Here is a 19,906-nt window from a genome sequence, read left to right as displayed (position 1 = left end):
ATTCTCTGAAACAACAGTAGTAATATCATCAGAAACATCATTGGAAATAATAGCAGAAGTAGGAACATCAGCATGCTGGGCAGAATAGTATTTGGATTGTTTGTTTTATTATTTGCAAATCCTGCATGTGGGGCTTACCGTGAGGAGGGTATGTATTGCTCTATTGCCAGACAAACCCGTGAGATACAAGGCACCCAAGTTACAAAAGACTGCTGGCAGTATAAGTATAGAATGAACTGCTCGAGTGTATCTAAAAATTACTAACTAATGTCATCAAAATCTTTTATCAGATGTTTTTCCAACTGGTGTTAAAATAAATTTTTGCTATATGTAAGCTACTTGGTTGGATATATCTGACCCTTATATCTTTCTTTTGCAATTCATTTCCTATTTTCATAGAGCTAAATTTCTTGTCTGCACCTTTTGTACTAGTTATCATTACTAAATATGCTCCATTATGTGTATCATAATACATTTTACACTTATCTACATTATTTTCTCTTCGACCTTCTCCAAGCTTGTTTACTTTATCTCTATTATCTAACCTGTCCATCCTTACCGCTTTTGCTGGAACTTGATCATCTTCAGGAGATCTGACTCTTTTAGCTTGTTTCCTAGATGTTTCTTCCTTAATGTTTTCTTCTATAACAATTTCATTGTCTGCTACCAAATTCGTTAAAAATTAGCACTCTACCTGATACTGTTCATTTTTTCGAATTTCAGTTGGTCTGTTGTCAAACGTATTTAATGCAACAGACGATCGCGGATGATTGAAACAATTTTCAAGATTTTCACACATGGCTATATTCACAAATCCACTTTGGCACCACGTAGTTCTTCCTCTAGTAAATAGTAAACAATGCCAACACTAAAGTTTTGAAGCAAACAAGTAGAAATTCACCTCGCCAAGCACTTGAAAAAGTGACCGCGGCCAGCGAGTTTTACCAACTCTATTTGGCGGATGTGTCCATGGACATGTTAGCTGTCTTAATAGAAAAAACGCTCGGAAACTTTTATCTTCACATAGAATATATCAACCGTATGTCAGCAATCATATTTGTGTGTTTATTTTAGTTTATTTATGAATATAAATTTTAACTAGATTGGTGGATATACTACATTGCTGAAAGTATACAGTACACTTGGACACTTAATCGTGCAGTTCGCAACACTGAGGACATCAGCAGACTGACCAATTGCTCTCTCTGCTTTCTTCCAGCCCTTACGGGTTGGAAAACAAGCTTTGTCTCCACACAACGTCCCCTCCCATTGGATCCTTGAAGGTCGCCGGAGTATTTTTTCTGGTTTCTGATGGCATTGCCAGGGTGGTGATACTAAGCAACGCAGATGTTTTGTAAACAGGCCGCGAGAGAGTGTTGATGGCCCCATATCGGAAAAGGACGAACCTTGGACGCTTGCAGGTCGATATTCTGTTGAAGCAACCCGGAAGGAATAATGAAAAACCAAAAATTCAAGAATTAATTTGTAACAGCTATGCTGTGTGCCATCACTGCTGGCCTTGCTGTACCGGAGTACACGCGCATGGTTCCAAACTGTTGTTGAATATCTTTCACTTTCTTCGAAACACTATTGACTTATTGAGTGTTGTAGTCAATTCTGTTCTTATGATGTAACGACTTTGCGAGGTCTTTTGGATTTAAATTATCGTGAGGGTCATCATGGCTGTTTAGATTGTAAACATGTTTTCTAGCGAAACTATAAAGTATCCAAATAACTGCAGTACGAGGGTTCAGATATTAATGTATATAAGGATATCGGAAATGGAACCTGTGCATGTTGTAAGGTTTTATATAAAGAGTCTCAGTGTTGTTGCCTTAAGGGACATTTAAAAAATAAATGGTTGAGTGCAGAGTGGGCCACTCCGCGACTTACACGTTATTGGCTAGAGCTTGTGATGTCACCAAGAGGACACGAGCGGAAGAAAGCTATGCGTAGAATGTAGCAGATGGTCCATGAAACGCTGTGTTTTCATGCATCTTTTGATATTAAACACCAAAGCTGTTAATTTAATTTGACAACAAGAGATCAAATACGCGATAGAAGAATACACTTATTCCGAAACAATGCATAGTTTATTTTTCAGACATTATTATGCGTGATATCTTGTCCCTGTAGGCTGTAGTCCACTGCTGGCTTTTCTTTACAGCTAACCTATTGCATTTATTTTAAATGTCTAATTCTAAGGAAAGTTCTTGGCCGGGCATATTCTGATATGAATTTTTACTGAATGTCCTGGAATTTCCCTTTAATAATTTTACGCTACTTTTAAGATTCTCCAGTTGATCGCCACGATGAGGATAAATTTGTTTTTGTTATTTAGCGTCTTCTTCCACTTTTGGCTAATCGCGACGAATAGGATGAGTGATGATTAGTTTAAATTGATGAAGGGACACTCGTAGCAGGCACGTATCCAAGGGGGAGCTTAGGGGGCTCGAGCCTCCCGAAAGTTTGCGGTTTACAATAGATAAAATGAGGTTTTTGGTTTCTTGTGGTGTGAAATAAAATAATGTGACGATAATTTAAGGAGAGAAATAATTATCGAGTCAAGCACGTATCCAAGGTGGGAATCAGGGGGCTCCAGCACTCCTTCAGGAAATTACGCTACATAAAATTAGGTTCATGGTTTCTTGAATAATGTGATGATAATTTGAGAGAAATAATTATCGAGGCAAGACACAGAATGTTCTATAACCCTGTTATTGTTAATAGTGCGTATCCAAGGTGGGATCAGGGGGCTGGAGCCCCCTTCTTTTTTTTCAGTTTACACTACATAAAATTAAGTTTTTGTTTTCTTGAATATAAGGAGAGAAATACTTACCAAGGCAACACGGAGAATGTTCTATAACCCTGTTGTTGATAATATTGTATTATAACTTTTCTTGCGCTTTCGGTGTTCTCGCAGCACTATGCAAAGACTTGTCAGCATTTGGAAGCTGCAAACATAGCGCCACACGTAGCGCGATTCATTGTAATTTTTTAATTTCTGGAAAGCGCGAGAGGGAACGTTCTTGAATAAGAGAAGAAGTCGCACTACTGACTACATTAACGAATCGAATCGTTTTATTTGAGGAACGTTCTAGAATATAATGAGGTTAAAATACACGGCTTCAATTTTCAAGTTGATCTCTACAAACCTAATAAATCTTATCTTGCACTTAATATTCAATGAAGCAATACTTAGAAACTGAGTTCTGATTGTGTAAAGGTTTTTGAAAGTTGCATACGTGATGATACGGAAGGCGAGTGTGGAAGTAAGGCCAGAGGCGCAACCACGAATTTTTGTCTGGAGGGGACAAGTACCAGGATAAACGTACCAATAATAATAATAGTAATAATAATAACATTAATAATGGCATTATTATTACTAGTGGTAGTAGTAGTAGTATCAAAGACGTTATTATCCTTATAAATTACGCAAAAGGGAGGTAGATGTCTGTGCTAAAGCATTTATTTGGAACAAACGATTTGAAATATTTTTTCAACACCAGAAATTTTACATTAGCTAATAATTGAAAACAAGCACACAAACTGTATTTTTGAATGGCAGAAAATGAATGATAAATGCATGTCGAAGATATTTTTTTGTACATATAACATGTATAACTTTTATATGATATACACATATGCAACATGGAGCGACATAAAATAAGAAAATATATATGCTAACAAATGCTAACACTAAATTATGTACGTATTCAAAGTTTATTCATTACATAGATACAAAACATATTATTTAAATACATCATATTACAGAAAACAATTATATTGCGAGCGAAGCGGGAAAGAAAATTTTTAGATCCAATTTTTGCAAGTTAAAACAATATTGATTTAATAGGAAACAAATAATATCACATGGCGCCAAGGCATTCTCTCTTTCACAACTTTCTTTTCTAATTTAGATTATTTGGCGCCCATGGCCGACTCCCGCCGTCCCCTAGCTACGGCTCTGAACTTGACGAGACTGAGAAAAGCAGGCACTGCAAGCGAATCGAGCAAGAAAATTTTACGAAATGTATTTTTATTTGTATAAAATTTGAAATAGAAGGGGGCAATTGCTCCTCTGTGCCCCCTGCAGGTCCCTTTGGCCATCAATGTTTGCCCCTCCTAGAATTGACTTCCGTCGAAGGTTGGGGGGCAATGCACCTGCCCCCCCCCCCCCTTGTGATTGCACCACTGAGTAAGTCCGAAATTTGGAGTAACAAATTGAATCACTCTTGATACAGCAACTTGTTTTTTGGGAAGCGATGATCGCTTTATTCCAGGCGATTTTCTTCTATTATTATTGCACGTGGCAAGTGCACAAACAGGGTGATTTGTTCTCATTCTACCGGCATTCAAGAAAATGTGTGTATAAGTAAATAATCGACCCATTTATCTCAAGCTTCCGTATACGCTAACGCTAACGCATTCTGTCCTCTTAATGACGTCATAGCGCGCACAGAATCGTGGGGAAAAAATCTCGGAACCTCGGGAATGGCCTACCTAATGAAGGTATCTTAGGTTGAGTGTTTGATTGGCTTCTCCGCACTGACAGGAAGTTGATGTCACAATCTTCAAACGAGCCAAATGTTGATTTACCAATACATGGCCTGTACGCATTCTTAATATATAAACAACCACAGCCCAAGGTAGCTTCATGTTTTGGTACCAAGGTATATGATTTCTGACTTGAGCATGCCACTTATACGATATGGTATTTTGTAGCTCTATTTTGCACCACTCCTCGCACTGTTTTTGTAGCTTATGTTTTACTCTGGGTAAGAGATCTGTATAAGGTAATCGAAGAGGTATTACATATTCCTGGGTTCTCGCTTTTTTACAGTTTGCATCTACTATGTCATGGTATTTATTTTGATTACTATGCGCACGAATATAAGTGAAAACCAATAATAATAGCGTTTCACATTTTGAAACCCATAATCCTTCATTCTGTAGGCTCATGCGCACGTACGCCATCTTTGTATCACCCTGGCCTATTGTCAGGTTCATGTAAGTACAAAAACAATTTCGCCCGCTAATGATGACGTCACGTCGAGGTTCAAAGTATCCTTCGCACTTTCTCGAGTTTCCCCAGATGGCTCTGCTTGGGACTTGCTAGAAATAAAGTATGACTAGTCTTCAAAATTGTATAACCTTTGAACGTGTTTACATTCTTTTCTCATCGCCACTAGAGATAGGTTTGACTTTTGCAAGCTAGGTTTCTTGTTAGAAGATGTGCAAACTAGTGGAAGCAACGATCAAGTTACTTCTTCACATCGCTAATGGATTATCAATCGTCATAGGAATTGCTATGCTAACGATTGGACTCTTATTCCAGTCAGCTACGAAAAAGGTCACGATAGACGTGAAGAATGCATTTTCCGATTATGATTTGGCTGCATTCTTTGTATCTCTTGCAGTATTAATTATTGCGGTGTCTATATTTGGCATAGTTCTTGCTTGCTTTGCATTTAGATTGCTTATTATAATTTACATTGCCGGTTTAGTCGCTGTTATTATCGCTGAAACTGTAGCAATGACCGAGTTAGCAAAAATCGAAGATGATGGAGGGAGTCGAAATCCAGTGTCTAATGCTTTGATGAAGAACTTGAAGGAGTCAAGTGGTGGGAAGTCGTTACGCTCGTGGGATTTCATCCAGTCCACTTTCAAATGCTGCGGAGTCAACAATGCTTCCGATTGGATCAGAAATAAAACTGACATAATTCCTGCATCTTGTTACAAGACGAAATCTGACGCCTTGGATCCACAAAAGATTGGGAAGATGGAATACCTGTTTGACGATGGTAAGAAGGGTTGCTTGGACAGCTTTGTGAAATATCTACGCAAGTTGGTTGACTGGGGCATTTCTTTCTGCACCATCATGATTCTGGTACAACTTGGGCTTATTGGCTTGTCTATTCTATTATGTACCGTCGTGTGAACAACCTCTAAAACAGTTTGGCATGAACCATACAAAGCATACGAAGAAACTTGATTCAAAATGCCCTTGTCCAGGAACACATTGATAATGTGAGTGAGACTTGTATACGTTTATTTCGTCCTTGATACCGTCATTTTGAAAACTGAAAAAATGAAAATAATATTTTTGGTATCTTAGTTCGATTATTTTGTACGAGGCTGATAAAATCGTGATAAATTATTTTCAATTAAATCGTTTTGGTATAATGTAACTAGTGTTTTTTGTTGAAAGCTTGCTTATGTCTAGAATTAATTTTAAAATCTCCATCATTCACTAACCAAACTTTTTTTTTTTTAAATAAAAAAAAGGAAACAGTTCATAAATAAACGTATCGATCAGTGTATACATTTTTTTCAGAACTTCAAATCCTAGATAACGAATTAGAAAAAAAAGTTTCTGTATCCGTTGTTGAGAATCGCTCCAGGATTTTCTATTTTCTATAATGTATCTCGTTCGCCTAGATGTTTTTCGTGCAAGAAAGCAAGAGAGAATCAGTGGAAGTCCGGGAAGGGTCAAAAAGTTCTTGGATTTTGTGGAACTTGTGTACGCATTGCGACATGAAGTGATATAGCCTACACTTTGAATTTTCATTAATGTTGTTACATTAACCCTTTGGTGGCTACTAGTTAATCGATTCAGATTTCTTGAAATATCGATTTATGTCTGTGTATTGGAGTGGCCAAATTGGTTCACTTTTACACATTGTTGAAACGAATGCAATATTTCATGGAAAACTAGTTCGATAGTACGCATTTGTACGTACTTGTAATCAATGAGATGTAAAGGTAACTTTAGTTAGCAAGTGTTCGGAATTAGTAGTTGCGAGTTGCAAAATGTGACTAATTTTCTGAACGTATCAGATCCAATTCTGATCCTTGTAAACACGATGGAAAATTTTGCATGTTATCCTGAATCTTTTTAATGTTGCAGCAGGATGCGATATCCAGAAGAGAGAATCTCCCAACAATAATGTCCTCCTCACTAAATTTTTCCAGAGGGAGTGTTCCTTTGTTACAAGAAGTAATACAATTAACCCCAACACTTATATTTTAGTACAAACACACAAGAACAGGAGATGCATGTGCATATGTTCAGCTTTACTTACAAAGCTTTCATGGGCCACTATGCCGATAGCAGGTGCTCTTTGGAACACCATGTTTTCAAAAAATAATTCGATGCATTTGAATCAACTTTATGGTAAATTGATTAGAAAGGATGAGTCGTAATAGTGTATATTTGAACTTTGTTACCACTGCTACACTTTAAAACATACTTGATGTCAAGTGTCTCAGTATTTCAACAGACGTTTAGAGGCTGAGACAGGAGGGGCAGAATATTTTTTATTCAAATTCCCTTGAATATTTATTAAATGTGTGGTATCGCCCAGTTATTTAAATGCCTTTTTTTAAAAAAAAAAAAACATTCCTTACATTTCGGCTTTTTTTCTCGCGGTACACAACGGTACTTTTTGAAGGTGAGAAAGAAACTAATAACATTGGGGTGTAAGGGGGGACCCTTCCATGTAGTACGCCCTGGACCGCATTTTGCAGACTAACGAGGCTCTGGCGTCTGAAACTGCAGCCAGTATAATCCTCTGTAGGACATGTGTTGTGTCGTCCTTATATGTAGATATATATCTGTCTTTTCATCTATCTCATTGCATCATCTTTCATTGGCATCGTCGCGATTAGCCAAGTGGCAAAAAGCGACGGAAAATAACCCAATTCAAGCTGTCAACTAATAACATTTTAACGAAAGAAGTGTGTGTGTGTGTGTGCGTGTATGTGTAACTACATGGATACGCGATTATTTGTGAGCATACCACAATATTTTGAGAACTTACAATGAGCACAATAAGAAACCAACTTGAAGAGTACCGGAACCTTTCTTCCCAGAGAAAAAAAACACTGCTTATATTTACTATTTTTAGCATTAAGACGAAGTGTTTTACATGCGGCCAGCAACGATAAACACCGGGTCGGAAAACAACGGCTAGTGTTTCAATATGTGGTTAGTACAATGCAACCACCGCACCTCAAAGAGATGTAAAAATTGAACTTGTTTAGCCTTTCTTGAATCATTTCCGAGTAAATCTGTTTCTGCTATATTCAAATTGAGTAGCGAATTGTAACAATATGTTATTCCAAACATTCATATACATTTTGAAAAATAACAAGATTTATGTAAAATATTCTGCTAGAAGACTCTGCGTGCACGAGAGCAGCGTGTTATCCTTCCTGGCATCTCTTCCAGCTTTCTACGTGTTCTGTCTGGAGTCCCCCAGTGGACTGTCTTAGGCCCACTTTTGTTCCTTCTTTACATGGATGATCTCCCTGACAGGCTATCATCTCTCTATACAAATATACTTCTGCTTACCGATGACTGCAAACTCTTCAAAGAAAACTCATAGAACAAGATTCATGAATGCTACAAGATCTTATAGAACTAAGGTAGGTGAACCAAAGGTGGACATATTAAGCTTCTATAGCAATTCACAAACCTCTAATAAGAGATGAATTTCTGATTTTTTTAAAAAAATAACTCTTATAATTAATTAATAACATGTACCAAATGGATATTTTGTAAAATTGCTTGTAACTTTTTAAAACAAAAATAATTACAAATGTTTATTCATGCCTCTACAATATAGAGAAAATTGTTAGTCTCAACCTTTTGATTATTGACTTGCGTCATATATAGTAACGACAAGTTTTGTTTAAAGAAATGGATATTTTTCTAACAGTGTGATTCCTGGAAGAAAGTACACACGTTCAAATAGCTACTGTCACACGAATGGATTATAGTATTAAACAAAATGTTTTAAAAATGAAAGCTAGAGCATAAAATAATTAGATTTTTTCATCAAGCCAATTCCTGGCAGAAAGTGCAAACGGATCCTGAGGTTTTGTCTTGACTATAGTTCTACACACTCTTCGTAAACACGGCGCAGGCATAGGTTGCAGTGTCTCGTATCTATCTGTCTGTCAGCCTTACACAAATGGCAATAACAGCTCTCGTTTGTTAATTCCCCTTACATTAATTGTCTTCGAACTACAGTGCGCGCCTTCTTAACCGACCTCGGTTCAACAGGCTGCTCAGCTGAGAAAAAAAATATTGGTTTCTTCTAGAATACAGTAAAGCTCTCTTGAAATACGTAGTACTGTGTGTATTTTTAAAGATGTAGTCTAAAATTGCTTAATTTTTAAAATGTGTACATACTGTGAAGTCATACATATACAGTAGTTTTCTGTATTTTTCTCTTATCTTGTGAAATGAGGTTTACTGTATTCCATTGCATAATTCGGTTTAACCGGCCATTTCGTTATCCGGTCAAGAGTAAGATCCCGTGTTGGCCGGTTAAAAAAGGAGGCACAATGTAAATAGAAGAGACATTTCTGTACAAAAAATATTAAATATTTAACATGTAATCCCAACATATTAATAATGTTTAGTGGTTCATGAAAATCTGTGCAAATTTAACATTATTAAGTAATCTTAATTAATAAAACTTATTTTAACGTGAATAAAATAGTAAATTACAGAGGCGAGTAACCTGCCCTTAGAACTCGCTTATTGTCTTTAGTTAAAAAAAAAAAACGAAAAGAAATAGGTATCGTTCCATTGACACAAAAAACATTTTTACAACTACATAATCAAAAATATAATTAAATGAACTTTTAAAATATGTAAAATATATGAACATTCGTCAATTTCAAGGATGCACACACATATTTCATACCAGAAAATAACGACAACGACAAAAACATATTATGTCTGTTTTGAATATCCAGCCACCACACAGTAGCAGACATGAAATCGTTGCATAAAATCATCAATAGTAAAATTGATTGATTGATATTTTAAGTCCACTTTATGCACAGTAAGATTAATCGGGACTGGACCTACAGTGTAAAGTGGGATCCGAACCACTATGTGCTTCAACCGGGTATCGAACCCGGGACCTCTTGATTACAAGTCGACGACGAATAGTAAAATTGAAACCGAATTTGTAATCAATGAATTTAATCTGCAAGTACAACCCTCAACGTAAAGTTCTTTCACAATCTCACTACAAGGTTCTCCCTTCTCAACGGTCTCTTTTCTAAGGTTTCCCCGCTCCCCCTGCCTACAAATATTGGCATTTTCTTGCCAGAAGAGTTTCCGGCAATTGTTAAGATGTATGTGTAACTTTTTCAATTTTTGGAATAATCTTGTATTATTTTTGATTTGTTGTTTTCCTGCTTTTACAGTTTTCAGGATAAAATAATCATTCAGTACTGCATCTAAAACTTCAAGTACTTAAATAAATAAATGTCTTCCATTAATATTTACTTACAATCATATAGTGCTCTTTACATACAATGATGCACACATTGACCACAAAAATAAATAAACTGATCAGTTCCTAATAAAAATATTGTAATAACTATCGTTTGAGAAGAAAACAGTAAAAACAATCTAAAAATCGATTCTTAATCTTTCTGTCTTACACAACAACACGAAAAAAATAATACTCAAAATTTGACACGCAATAAGCAGAGAATTCGCACAGACGGCAGCAAGCATGCAGTTTTCTACATATGAATCCAGTTCTTGCAGGCAACCTTTCTTACCCTCGCTCCAAATATCTTCTTTCTTCTGAAACGGAAATTTGAGCTTCTCCTTGAAGCACGATGTTGGGTAGATGAAAGTGAACTCTAGGTGTGCCGGCATAGGAGATAGGGGAGGAATGTTACCGGTAAGGAAATCAGGATCAGTCTTTAGAAGATGTATTCCACTTCTTGCCTTTTCCCAATCGTCAGCGTTGTTTATTCCACAACACTTGAATTGCTTTTGAAGAAATTCCCAGGTACCTATCGCCGCTGAATCATTTTCTCTGTATTTATACATGCTTCCGTTCAAGGCAGATGCAAGAACATTCTTAGGTCCTTCATTCTCTGCTTCCGCCATGCTTTGTAATCCGATACTTTCCGATATCATAATACCAACAGTGAGGGCACAGTACAATACCAAGCGTATGAACGACACGTGACAAATAGCACATAAGCCAAAGACAGACACTGCAATTATAAGAATTCCAAGAACCAAGAATAAAGTGTACAAGTTGTAAGTTGATAACTTGTCCATAATACTATTGTCAATCTCTCTGGTTGCGTAACTTATTATGAATCCAACGACTATCAGCATTATCCCAAATAAGATACTTATGAACAGAACTAAAGTTAAAAGAAGTTGCACCAGTTTCTTGTCACACTCACACGTCGCTCTGTCGTAAAACATGATTATAAATATTTGATATTTTAGTCATTTTAATGAACACACTGCTTGAGTTAATGTGTATCGCTGAAACATCATAAGTATTATCATTATTATACAAGTACATTGCAGGTTTACATTGGAATGTTTTTGCCCAGAATACTTTCATAAGAAACTAACATCAACAAACTTTATTGGACTTGGCAGTTTTACATCTGGCTGTTTATGCCCAGCATACATTTTAAGTACATGAAGATACACTTTTGATATAAATTTTACATATAAAGCTCAAATACACTTTCAAATACTTTGCTTTAATTATTCTTCTTCTTTTTAACTGTCCCTGTCAGCATTATCTTGTCGACTCGGACATCGTTATTGTATTGTATTTGTTTTAATGTTTTCTTCTAAGATTGATAGTTAGTTAGTCTCTCAAATTAATCAGAATCACAAACATAAAACGATTATTATGAATATTTTTTTTGACCTTTTGCTGTTTCTATTTTTTTAAAGTATATATATATATATATATATATATATATAAATCACTTTATATTTCGAGCCTACATTGCCGAGCATCCATATTAGTGAAGGGGGTAATCTGTTAGAATGGATGAGAGTGATATTGGAAATTGAATTTTTAAACGTTGTAAACCTTTGTAAACCTTGCTTCAATATAACTACATTCACTCATTCATTATTTTCTTTTAAAAAAATACAATTTCATATCAGCCATAAGAAACCTAATGCATGTCCCATAACTAGAAATATACATGTAGGTTACTCAATCACGGGTAGTGAAGGGGCACTGGTTGTCGAGAAATGACGTCAAAGCTAGGTATGTATGGGTTTATGAGAAACAAATACACGCAACACAAAGATCTTTTTTTCTTATTTCTACATAGGCAGTGCTCGAATTGGGGGGACGCAGGGCGATAAGGTAATTTGCATTAGCATCCCACCACGTGTTCCATTGTCTCCATCTTGAATCAAACAAGCATCCCTCCACCCACCACCTATGAGTAGAGGCACATATTTTTGGTAAATAAAAAAGCAAAATTTCGGTACAAAAACTGAGTCAATTTCGGGTTCAAAAGCGGTAAATAAAATGAAATATCGGTGTTATAGCGGTGAAAAATTGGATGAAAAGTGGTATATAAAAAGACATTTTGGTTTTAAAATTGTGAATATAATCCTAAATTTGATTTAAAAACTACACTTATTCCACAGAATTAACATTTCACTTCTAATAGCACATTTATGTAGTTATAAGAGTATTAAGTTTATTTCTGCGTAAAGGAGTCCATTTTTGCTTCTCCAATATTAACAGCAGAATTAATCTATTTTCCGGGAATTGCATAACTCACAGGATACTTCAGACTTCAGAAAGTGTCGCGTCGGTATATAAATGGTAAATTTCGTGTTTAAGAGTTAATTTCGCTTTTTGAAGTTAATTTCGCATTATTTCGTGACAAAACATGGTCACAAAATGCACCTCACACCTTTCAAAAACATGAAAAATTAACACTACAATGTGTTTTTTCAAATTTCGTTTTTTCGTCAAAAACGAAATATGCATGCCCCTACCTATGAGTAATTACTTCACAGTAATCACATGACTTTTCCCCATATTCGAATTCTTTCTCTTCCTTTATCTAGTTGGTGTGTTCTTGTTTGTATCCTCTCGCTGGTACCATTCTTACTTTTCCCTATTTTCTCCTACGATCCTACTTTTGTCCATAATTATTATTAAGGGTCTTAGTAAATCTCTCTTTCACTCACTTTCAATTTTACATATTATTATAATATTATTCTTTGAAAATGCGTAATAGAAGAATTCTTAGTTCTTAGATGATTTATTTTTGCTTCACCTTCCCCAAATCAGTTTTGCTTGGAGCCCATTTTATGTTCAGATGGTCCAATCGGGACTGGACCTACAGTTTAAAGTGGGATGATCGGGACCCGGGTCTCCCCGATGCTTTAGTTGTAACGTCATTGTCTTGCAATCAAGGGGCGGGTCCTTGTTTGATAGCAGAGATGCAGATAAACGTACAGTGGGATCCATAAGTATTGCTTAGCAAATTGTCCATGACTATTTTCGTTGGTTCTTATCTTCATCCTACGTATTTTTAAGGACTGTATTTTTACGTATACTGGTTCAGAGGTTGTAAGCAGATTGTTTGGTATTTTGTCAATTCTTGAAGCTCTCATTGCATAAAACAAAGGGAGTAAACGTGGTGATGGACAATTTGCTTGATAATACTTATGGATCCCACTGTACCAACAACAACAACAATATTAATAATACTAATAAAACAACAATAATAATGTCATTATTATTATTACTATTATTATTATTACTAGTGGTAGTAGCCGCTCTGACGGTTATGCTAGTCATGCTCGGCATGATCTATTTTACAGCAAAATAAAACGTATTTGTGCTTATTAACATGAAAATATAAAATCCATACTATGACATCCTTTTTTGCCTTATTTTTCCCTCGAATTCTTCTTTTTTTTTTAGGCGCACGGCAGAGTCATACTCCTCGTTAGAAGTACTTTTGCAATGGGAACATCGTCTGCTGCAGAAGCTCCCGTCGCTTCGCGTTACGTGGGAAGTCATGCCATTCTTCTTAGGCAGTACTTTTCTCTGATTGGTCGAGACTTTGACAGCATTTACGCTGACACATGCGTCGCCACAGTGGTTTGAAAAGGTCATGCGTGCAAGCTATTTGGGTCAGCTGCGGTTCCTCTCACGATTGATTGATTGATTTGGTGTTTTAAGTCCACTTTGTGCACAGTAAGGCTAATCGGGACTGGACCTACAGTTTAAAGTGGGATCCGAACCACTATGTACCTCCACGGGGTATCGAACCCGGGACCCCTTGATTACAAGGCGACGACGCTACCACTACGCCATCGGGGAGGCAGGTTCCTCTCCCGAGGTCCAAGTGGTGGTGTTAATATAATTTATGTGTCTGCCTCAACGCGATTACGAAAATCAAGCGTTCTGAGGACTGCGTTCTGCTAATTGGTGAGCATGACCATATTGATTTCTTTCCAGCCACCACTGAGTAGTACTAGTAGAGGTAAAGGTGGTATTATGAGCCCCCATTTTGTTTTGTATTTTTTAAAATTTGATTTTTAACTTTTTTGTTCAGATACTTATGCTAACTTTAACTACAACATTTCATACAACTACTGTTAAAATATAAACCAATTTGAGCAACTTTAAGGATATGAAAAAAAATAAAATACAAAACAAGTCAATTTGTGGAAAAAAAGTTTTGTGCTGGTAATATGAGCCCCTAGGAAAAAAATAATAGAATAACTGGTTTAGAAAAGTGTATGACAAATTAAATCATACAAACAACATTTTATTCATTACAAAACCTTAAAAAAGATATTATGATGTGAAATGCCATAAAAGAGTTCATAACAAGATCATTGAAAAAATCATTACAAAACCAATTGTAAGGGTAATTAAAAATGAATTGAAAGGGTCATTAAGAAACCATTTGAAAAGTTTTATTTTGATTCTTTGTAATGTATATTTACAAAAGTAGCAAATGTAAATATCCTTCTCGCATCCAGCGCAGTCGTTGTGTGCCCACATTTCACAGATGAGACATTTCACCTACAGTTCTTCTCGGTCATCTGCCGAAAATAGACCCTCGCAGAACAGACAAACTGCTTCTTCATCACCGGGACTTTCCACTCCGATTGGTGTTTCTAAGACATTTTCCCCAGAATCGATATCTGATTCACAGGATTCCTCATCTGAATCTTTATGAAGCTTCGGTTTCACTGCATGCTTTGTTTTAGTTTGTGTTTTTTTCAGTAGGCTGTTGATCATCTTTTTGCTTTTTATCCTTCAGTTTTATTTTCCTTTCAGCTGAATCTGACTTCTTTCTTTTTCTCCAGTAGCCAACAGAGCATCTTTGCACGGAGACGATGTAATCAAAGCTGCCTTGGAGGGTTTAGGACCTTTGTTAGTCACTTTCCTCTTTGGATCGGGAACAGGCCAGATATCTTTTGAAGACACAGTGTGTCCGGGAATTTTCTTCTCCTTATCTTTACACAGACCGGAACTGCCCATGCCAAATCTGTAGCAGCTGGTTGCAATCTTGTTACTTGCACATTCTCCAAAACTGGTAAATTTGCAGTTCCAGCGCGGTTTGATTCTACAATTGTCATCCCAGATACATTTTGACCATCTTCTTGTGGAGTTTCAGTACCTGTGTTTTGTCCTCTTACTGCATTGTTGGAGGATTTAGGTATTTTCCCTTTGCCTTTTTGCAGGGTTTCCAAATCCAGTGCCTCTTGAGAGGAAGGTGCAAAATCCACAGCAGAAGAAACATTCTGGTTACATGGATATAATCCTGTAACCTGAAACCCAATCACAGCAATGGATCCGGTCTGGCAAGTCAAATAAGCCTTTCCCAATAGTTCGGCAATATCATAGGGTCCAACTGGTCTCTCACTTGCGTATGTTTTCACTGTAGTGATGTTTCAAAGGGCAGTTAAGAGGCTGCAGTTTATGCGATGTGTATGGGGGTAAACTTACAATGGATATGCCATTTTCTCGAGCAAGATTCACAATGTCAATGTTTTTGGTGTGGGAGTTGTGGCCATCTAGAATAAGGAGCACAGGGTAATTTTTTGAGGGTTTAATTTTGTCAATAAAGTGCGTTAGTCAGTCTGTGAAAATGTTTGCTTGTATCCATCCGGACGGGTGACATCCACCAATTGCCCCAGGTGGAGCGCCTTTCATGAGAAGCTCAGGCATATTTTTCCTAAGAAAAATGAAGATAGGAAGTACAAAAGTTCCCCCTGCACTCATGCAGCAGACTACTGTCACGAGAGACCCCCGTTCAGCAGAACTTAGAACTCCCACTTGTCTTTTTCTCTCAACCCAACCCAATGATTCGAAGGATTTTGCTTTGAACGACATTAAATACTCTGTCTGCCGGGTAGTTGTGTTTGGCGTACTCGACTTCCAGGATATCAAAGAAATTGTCGACTGCCTTTTTGTTAAAGCCATTTGCTTTTGAAAGCGATGTCGCAGCAGGTTTCAAAAGAGATAAAACACTGTTATGACGATTCATGAAGTGGTCGAACCAAACTCTACCAGCTAACCCCTCTTCTGTGAATAGGTGATTAATTCCATTTCTTTCACACAGTTGGTAAGCTACCCTGCGAACATCTTGTCTCGTAAGACCATAGAATTTACTTTCCACGATACGTAAATACTCGACTAACTCTGTTTCCAGCTCCTCACCCATTATAGGTTTTCTCCCTAATTTTGTTAAAGCGGCTTCTTCCGGTGGTTTGTCAATTCGAACAAGCCTTTGAAGAGTAGGTCTTGGAACAAGAAACATTTTTGATGCCATTTTCAATCCCATATCTTTGTTTCTCACAGTCTTCATCACCTTAACCATATCTTCAGTATTCCAGTTTTTTTCCTTTGGTCTTGTTTTTTGGACCTAGCACTTTTCATGACATCTGAAAAGACAAAGTTGAAACCACTCCTGTAGTGTATATAATATGAGCCCCTTAAAGTTTGGGGGCTCATATACCAAGCTCGATGGGGGCTCATTTTACAACCCTTGCCATATTGGAATTGGAACATGCATAACGAATCTTTGTTACTTGCAAAATTACATAGTATCTACACAAAAACAATCTTTTAAACATGCTTTATCCAATGCAATAATGCATTAGGATGAATTTAAATGAATAAGTACTGCAATTAAAAGCAAAACACTTACCTTTCAAAGTTTTTCAGATCGAGAAAACAAAAAGAACACGTTTACTCATAAACTATCAGCTGCAACTGAACGATAACTCTCTGGCGGCAAAAGGCGTTACTAAATTAGCAGTTAAAATCGTCGCCGCCAGGTTGAGGCCACTACATGAACAGATATTGGGGGGGCTCATAATATATGAATGGCTCATAATACCACCTTTACCTCTAGTATCAAAGACGTTATTATCCTCATAAATTACGCAAAGAGGGAGTACAAGTCGGTACTAAAGCATTTGTTTGGAACAAACTATTTGAAATATGTTTTTAACACCGTCAATTTCACATTAGCTAATAATGGAAAACAAGGACAAACTCTATTTTTGAATGGCAGAAAATGAATGATAAATACATTCCGAAGATAATTCTTTTTATACATATAACATGTATAACTTTCATTTACAACATATGTTTTACACATATGCAGCATGGAGTGACATAAAATAAGAAAATAAATATGCAACATGCTAACATTAAATGTGTACGTATTCAAAGTTTATTCAATACATATATACAACACATATTATTTAGATACATCACATTACAGAAAACAATCACATAGCGAGTGAAGCGAGCAAGAAAATTTTTAGATCCAATTTTTGCAATTGAAAACACTATTGATTTAAAAGGGCACAAATAATTTCACTGGATGCCATGGCATTCTCTCTTTTTCAACTATTTTCATTAAGATCTCTCGGTATACATGGCCGACTCCCACCGCCCCGTAGCTACGGTTCTGAACCTGACGATACCGAGATAAACAGGCTTTATGAGCGAAGCGAGCAAGAAAATTTTGCGAAATGTATTTTAATATGCATAAGATTTGTAATCGAAGAGGGCAATTGCTCCTCTGTGCACCTCCTGCAGGTGCACAGAGGAGCACCTGTTTACTTCCCCCTATTTGCCCCAAATAGGGCGCAAATAATAGGGCGCCAAGGCATTCTCTCTTTCACAACATCTTTTCATTTAGATCATTTTGCACTAGTGTTGCCCACGAGACGAGACTTTGGCCTGTCTCGTCTCGAAAATTTCGTTTGTCTCATGACACATGGTCAATCTCGTCTCGTCTCGAATTTTTAAAAGCCTGTCCCGTCTCGTCCCGTGGACAACACCATCTGCACCCATGGCTGACTCGCGCCGCCACCTAGCTACGGCTCTGAACTTGACGAAATTGAGAACAGCAGGCTTTGCGAGCGAAGCGATCAAGAAAATTTTACGAAATGTACTTTTATATGCATAAAATTTGAAATCGATGAGGGCAATTCTCCTCTGTGCCCCCCCCCCCCCTTTGCAGGTGCCCTTGACCGTCAATGTTTGCCCTCCTAGAATTGACTTCCGTCAAAGGTTGGGTGGGGGGGGGCAATGCCCCCCCCCCCCGTGGTTGCGCAACTGTTTGATAGCCAGTGGAGGCACATATACGTTAACAAGCTCACGTGACAAAATTGGCCATAATAGAGGATTGAAATGTTACGGTCAATTGTAAGTGGATAAGATTTTTGCAGTTTCCTAGTTACAACTAGGAATACGGATTTAAATCAATAACAATATATCGCTACATTTGGTAAACTTCTAACTTCAAGGATATTGTGAAACAACGGTGCAGAACGACGTTTCTTATGATCTTGGATGCAGTCAAACGATCCGAGGTTTCAATTTCCGATCAGGACACGTTGTATTGTTCAGATCACACTTAACTTATCTGGGGGTGAGTAGAGAAGGGACGAGAAGTAAATTAAACACGCTATCCCATAGGAAAACATATGCATATGTACAGTGGGATCCATGATTATTACCGTGCAAATTGTCCATCGCCATGTTCGTGCATTTTATTTGATCCAATAAGAGCTTCAAGAATTCAAATAAAACTCAAAACAAGCTGTTGACAACTTCTGCACCGGCATACATAAAAATCCATCGCTTAAAGACACTTAGGATGTAAGACTATTAATGAAAATAGTCATGGACAATTTGCACGGTAATACTCTTGGATCCCACTGTACAGTGGGATCCATAAGTATTGCTGAGAAAATTCTCCATGACTATTTTCGTTGGTTTTTATCTTCATCCTACGTATTTTTAAGAACTGTATTTTTACGTATACTGGTTCAGAGGTTGTAAGCAGATTGTTGGTGTTTTGTGTCAGTTCTTGAAGCTCTCATTCCATAAAACAAAGGGAGTAAACGTAGTGATGGACAATTTACTTGGTAATACTTCTGGATCCCACTGTACATAGATGCTTATTTGTACATACATTTGACCTGGTAACATCTCAGAAGGAGTTAGCGAATTTCACGCTACGTGAGCTGGTAACATTGCCTTACATTTTCCTTCCCTACAAGCATCACAGGTCTCCCTTATCGCACAAAGCTAGGACAACCTTTCGGACGTCAGGTGAGGAATGTCTTGGGTTACCAGACGTCCGGATTTTAACGGACATGTCCTACATCTTAACCTTACGTCCGGCGTCCGGGAGGAATTTGAAAAATGTCATAAATGTCCTACATTTTGAGCGTTACATAATATTAATTAGGAAAGTAGGTAACAAAAGAAAATCATGCAAGTTACAAGTCTATGGACTGCGCTTCCAAACTCAATGGGGAAATTTATTTTCATTCAGTCATTGAAGAAAAAGAAAAAAGTTTGTCCTGCTATTAAACAAACGGGGTAAACGGAAGCACTTAATGAACAAAGTTTTGGGACCACTTTCTGATAACGTCACTTCGGGTTTATACTGATGGAACAAGGTGTTGCTAATTCTTATTCAATATTCAATATAATTTGTGTGTAAAGCAGAGGTATAGAGAACAAAGATATTCAGAGTGTCTGCCAGTCAAGAAAGTCATGGTAGTCAAGAAAAAGTCAAG

General features: G+C 37.1%; 1 protein-coding gene across 1 annotated transcript; it reads left to right on the top strand.

Moving 5' to 3' along the window:
• Positions 1-5,233: 5,233 nt before the first annotated feature.
• On the top strand, positions 5,234-5,941 carry LOC145994161 (uncharacterized). The gene has a single exon (XM_083130253.1). The coding sequence runs from the start codon at positions 5,234-5,236 to the stop codon at positions 5,939-5,941; it is 708 nt and encodes a 235-aa protein (XP_082986379.1).
• Positions 5,942-19,906: the final 13,965 nt, after the last annotated feature.

This window comes from Lepisma saccharinum, chromosome 10, assembly GCF_977018435.1.
Source record: "Lepisma saccharinum chromosome 10, izLepSacc3.1, whole genome shotgun sequence".
Lineage (NCBI taxonomy): Eukaryota > Metazoa > Arthropoda > Insecta > Zygentoma > Lepismatidae > Lepisma > Lepisma saccharinum.
Note: the sequence above shows the minus strand (reverse complement) of the source record. Positions and strands in the feature narration are given on the sequence as shown.

Bases quoted from the DNA above. Each gene is read 5' to 3' on its own strand.
- LOC145994161 (XM_083130253.1), top strand. From the start codon at position 5,234: ATGTGCAAACTAGTGGAAGCAACGATCAAGTTACTTCTTCACATCGCT.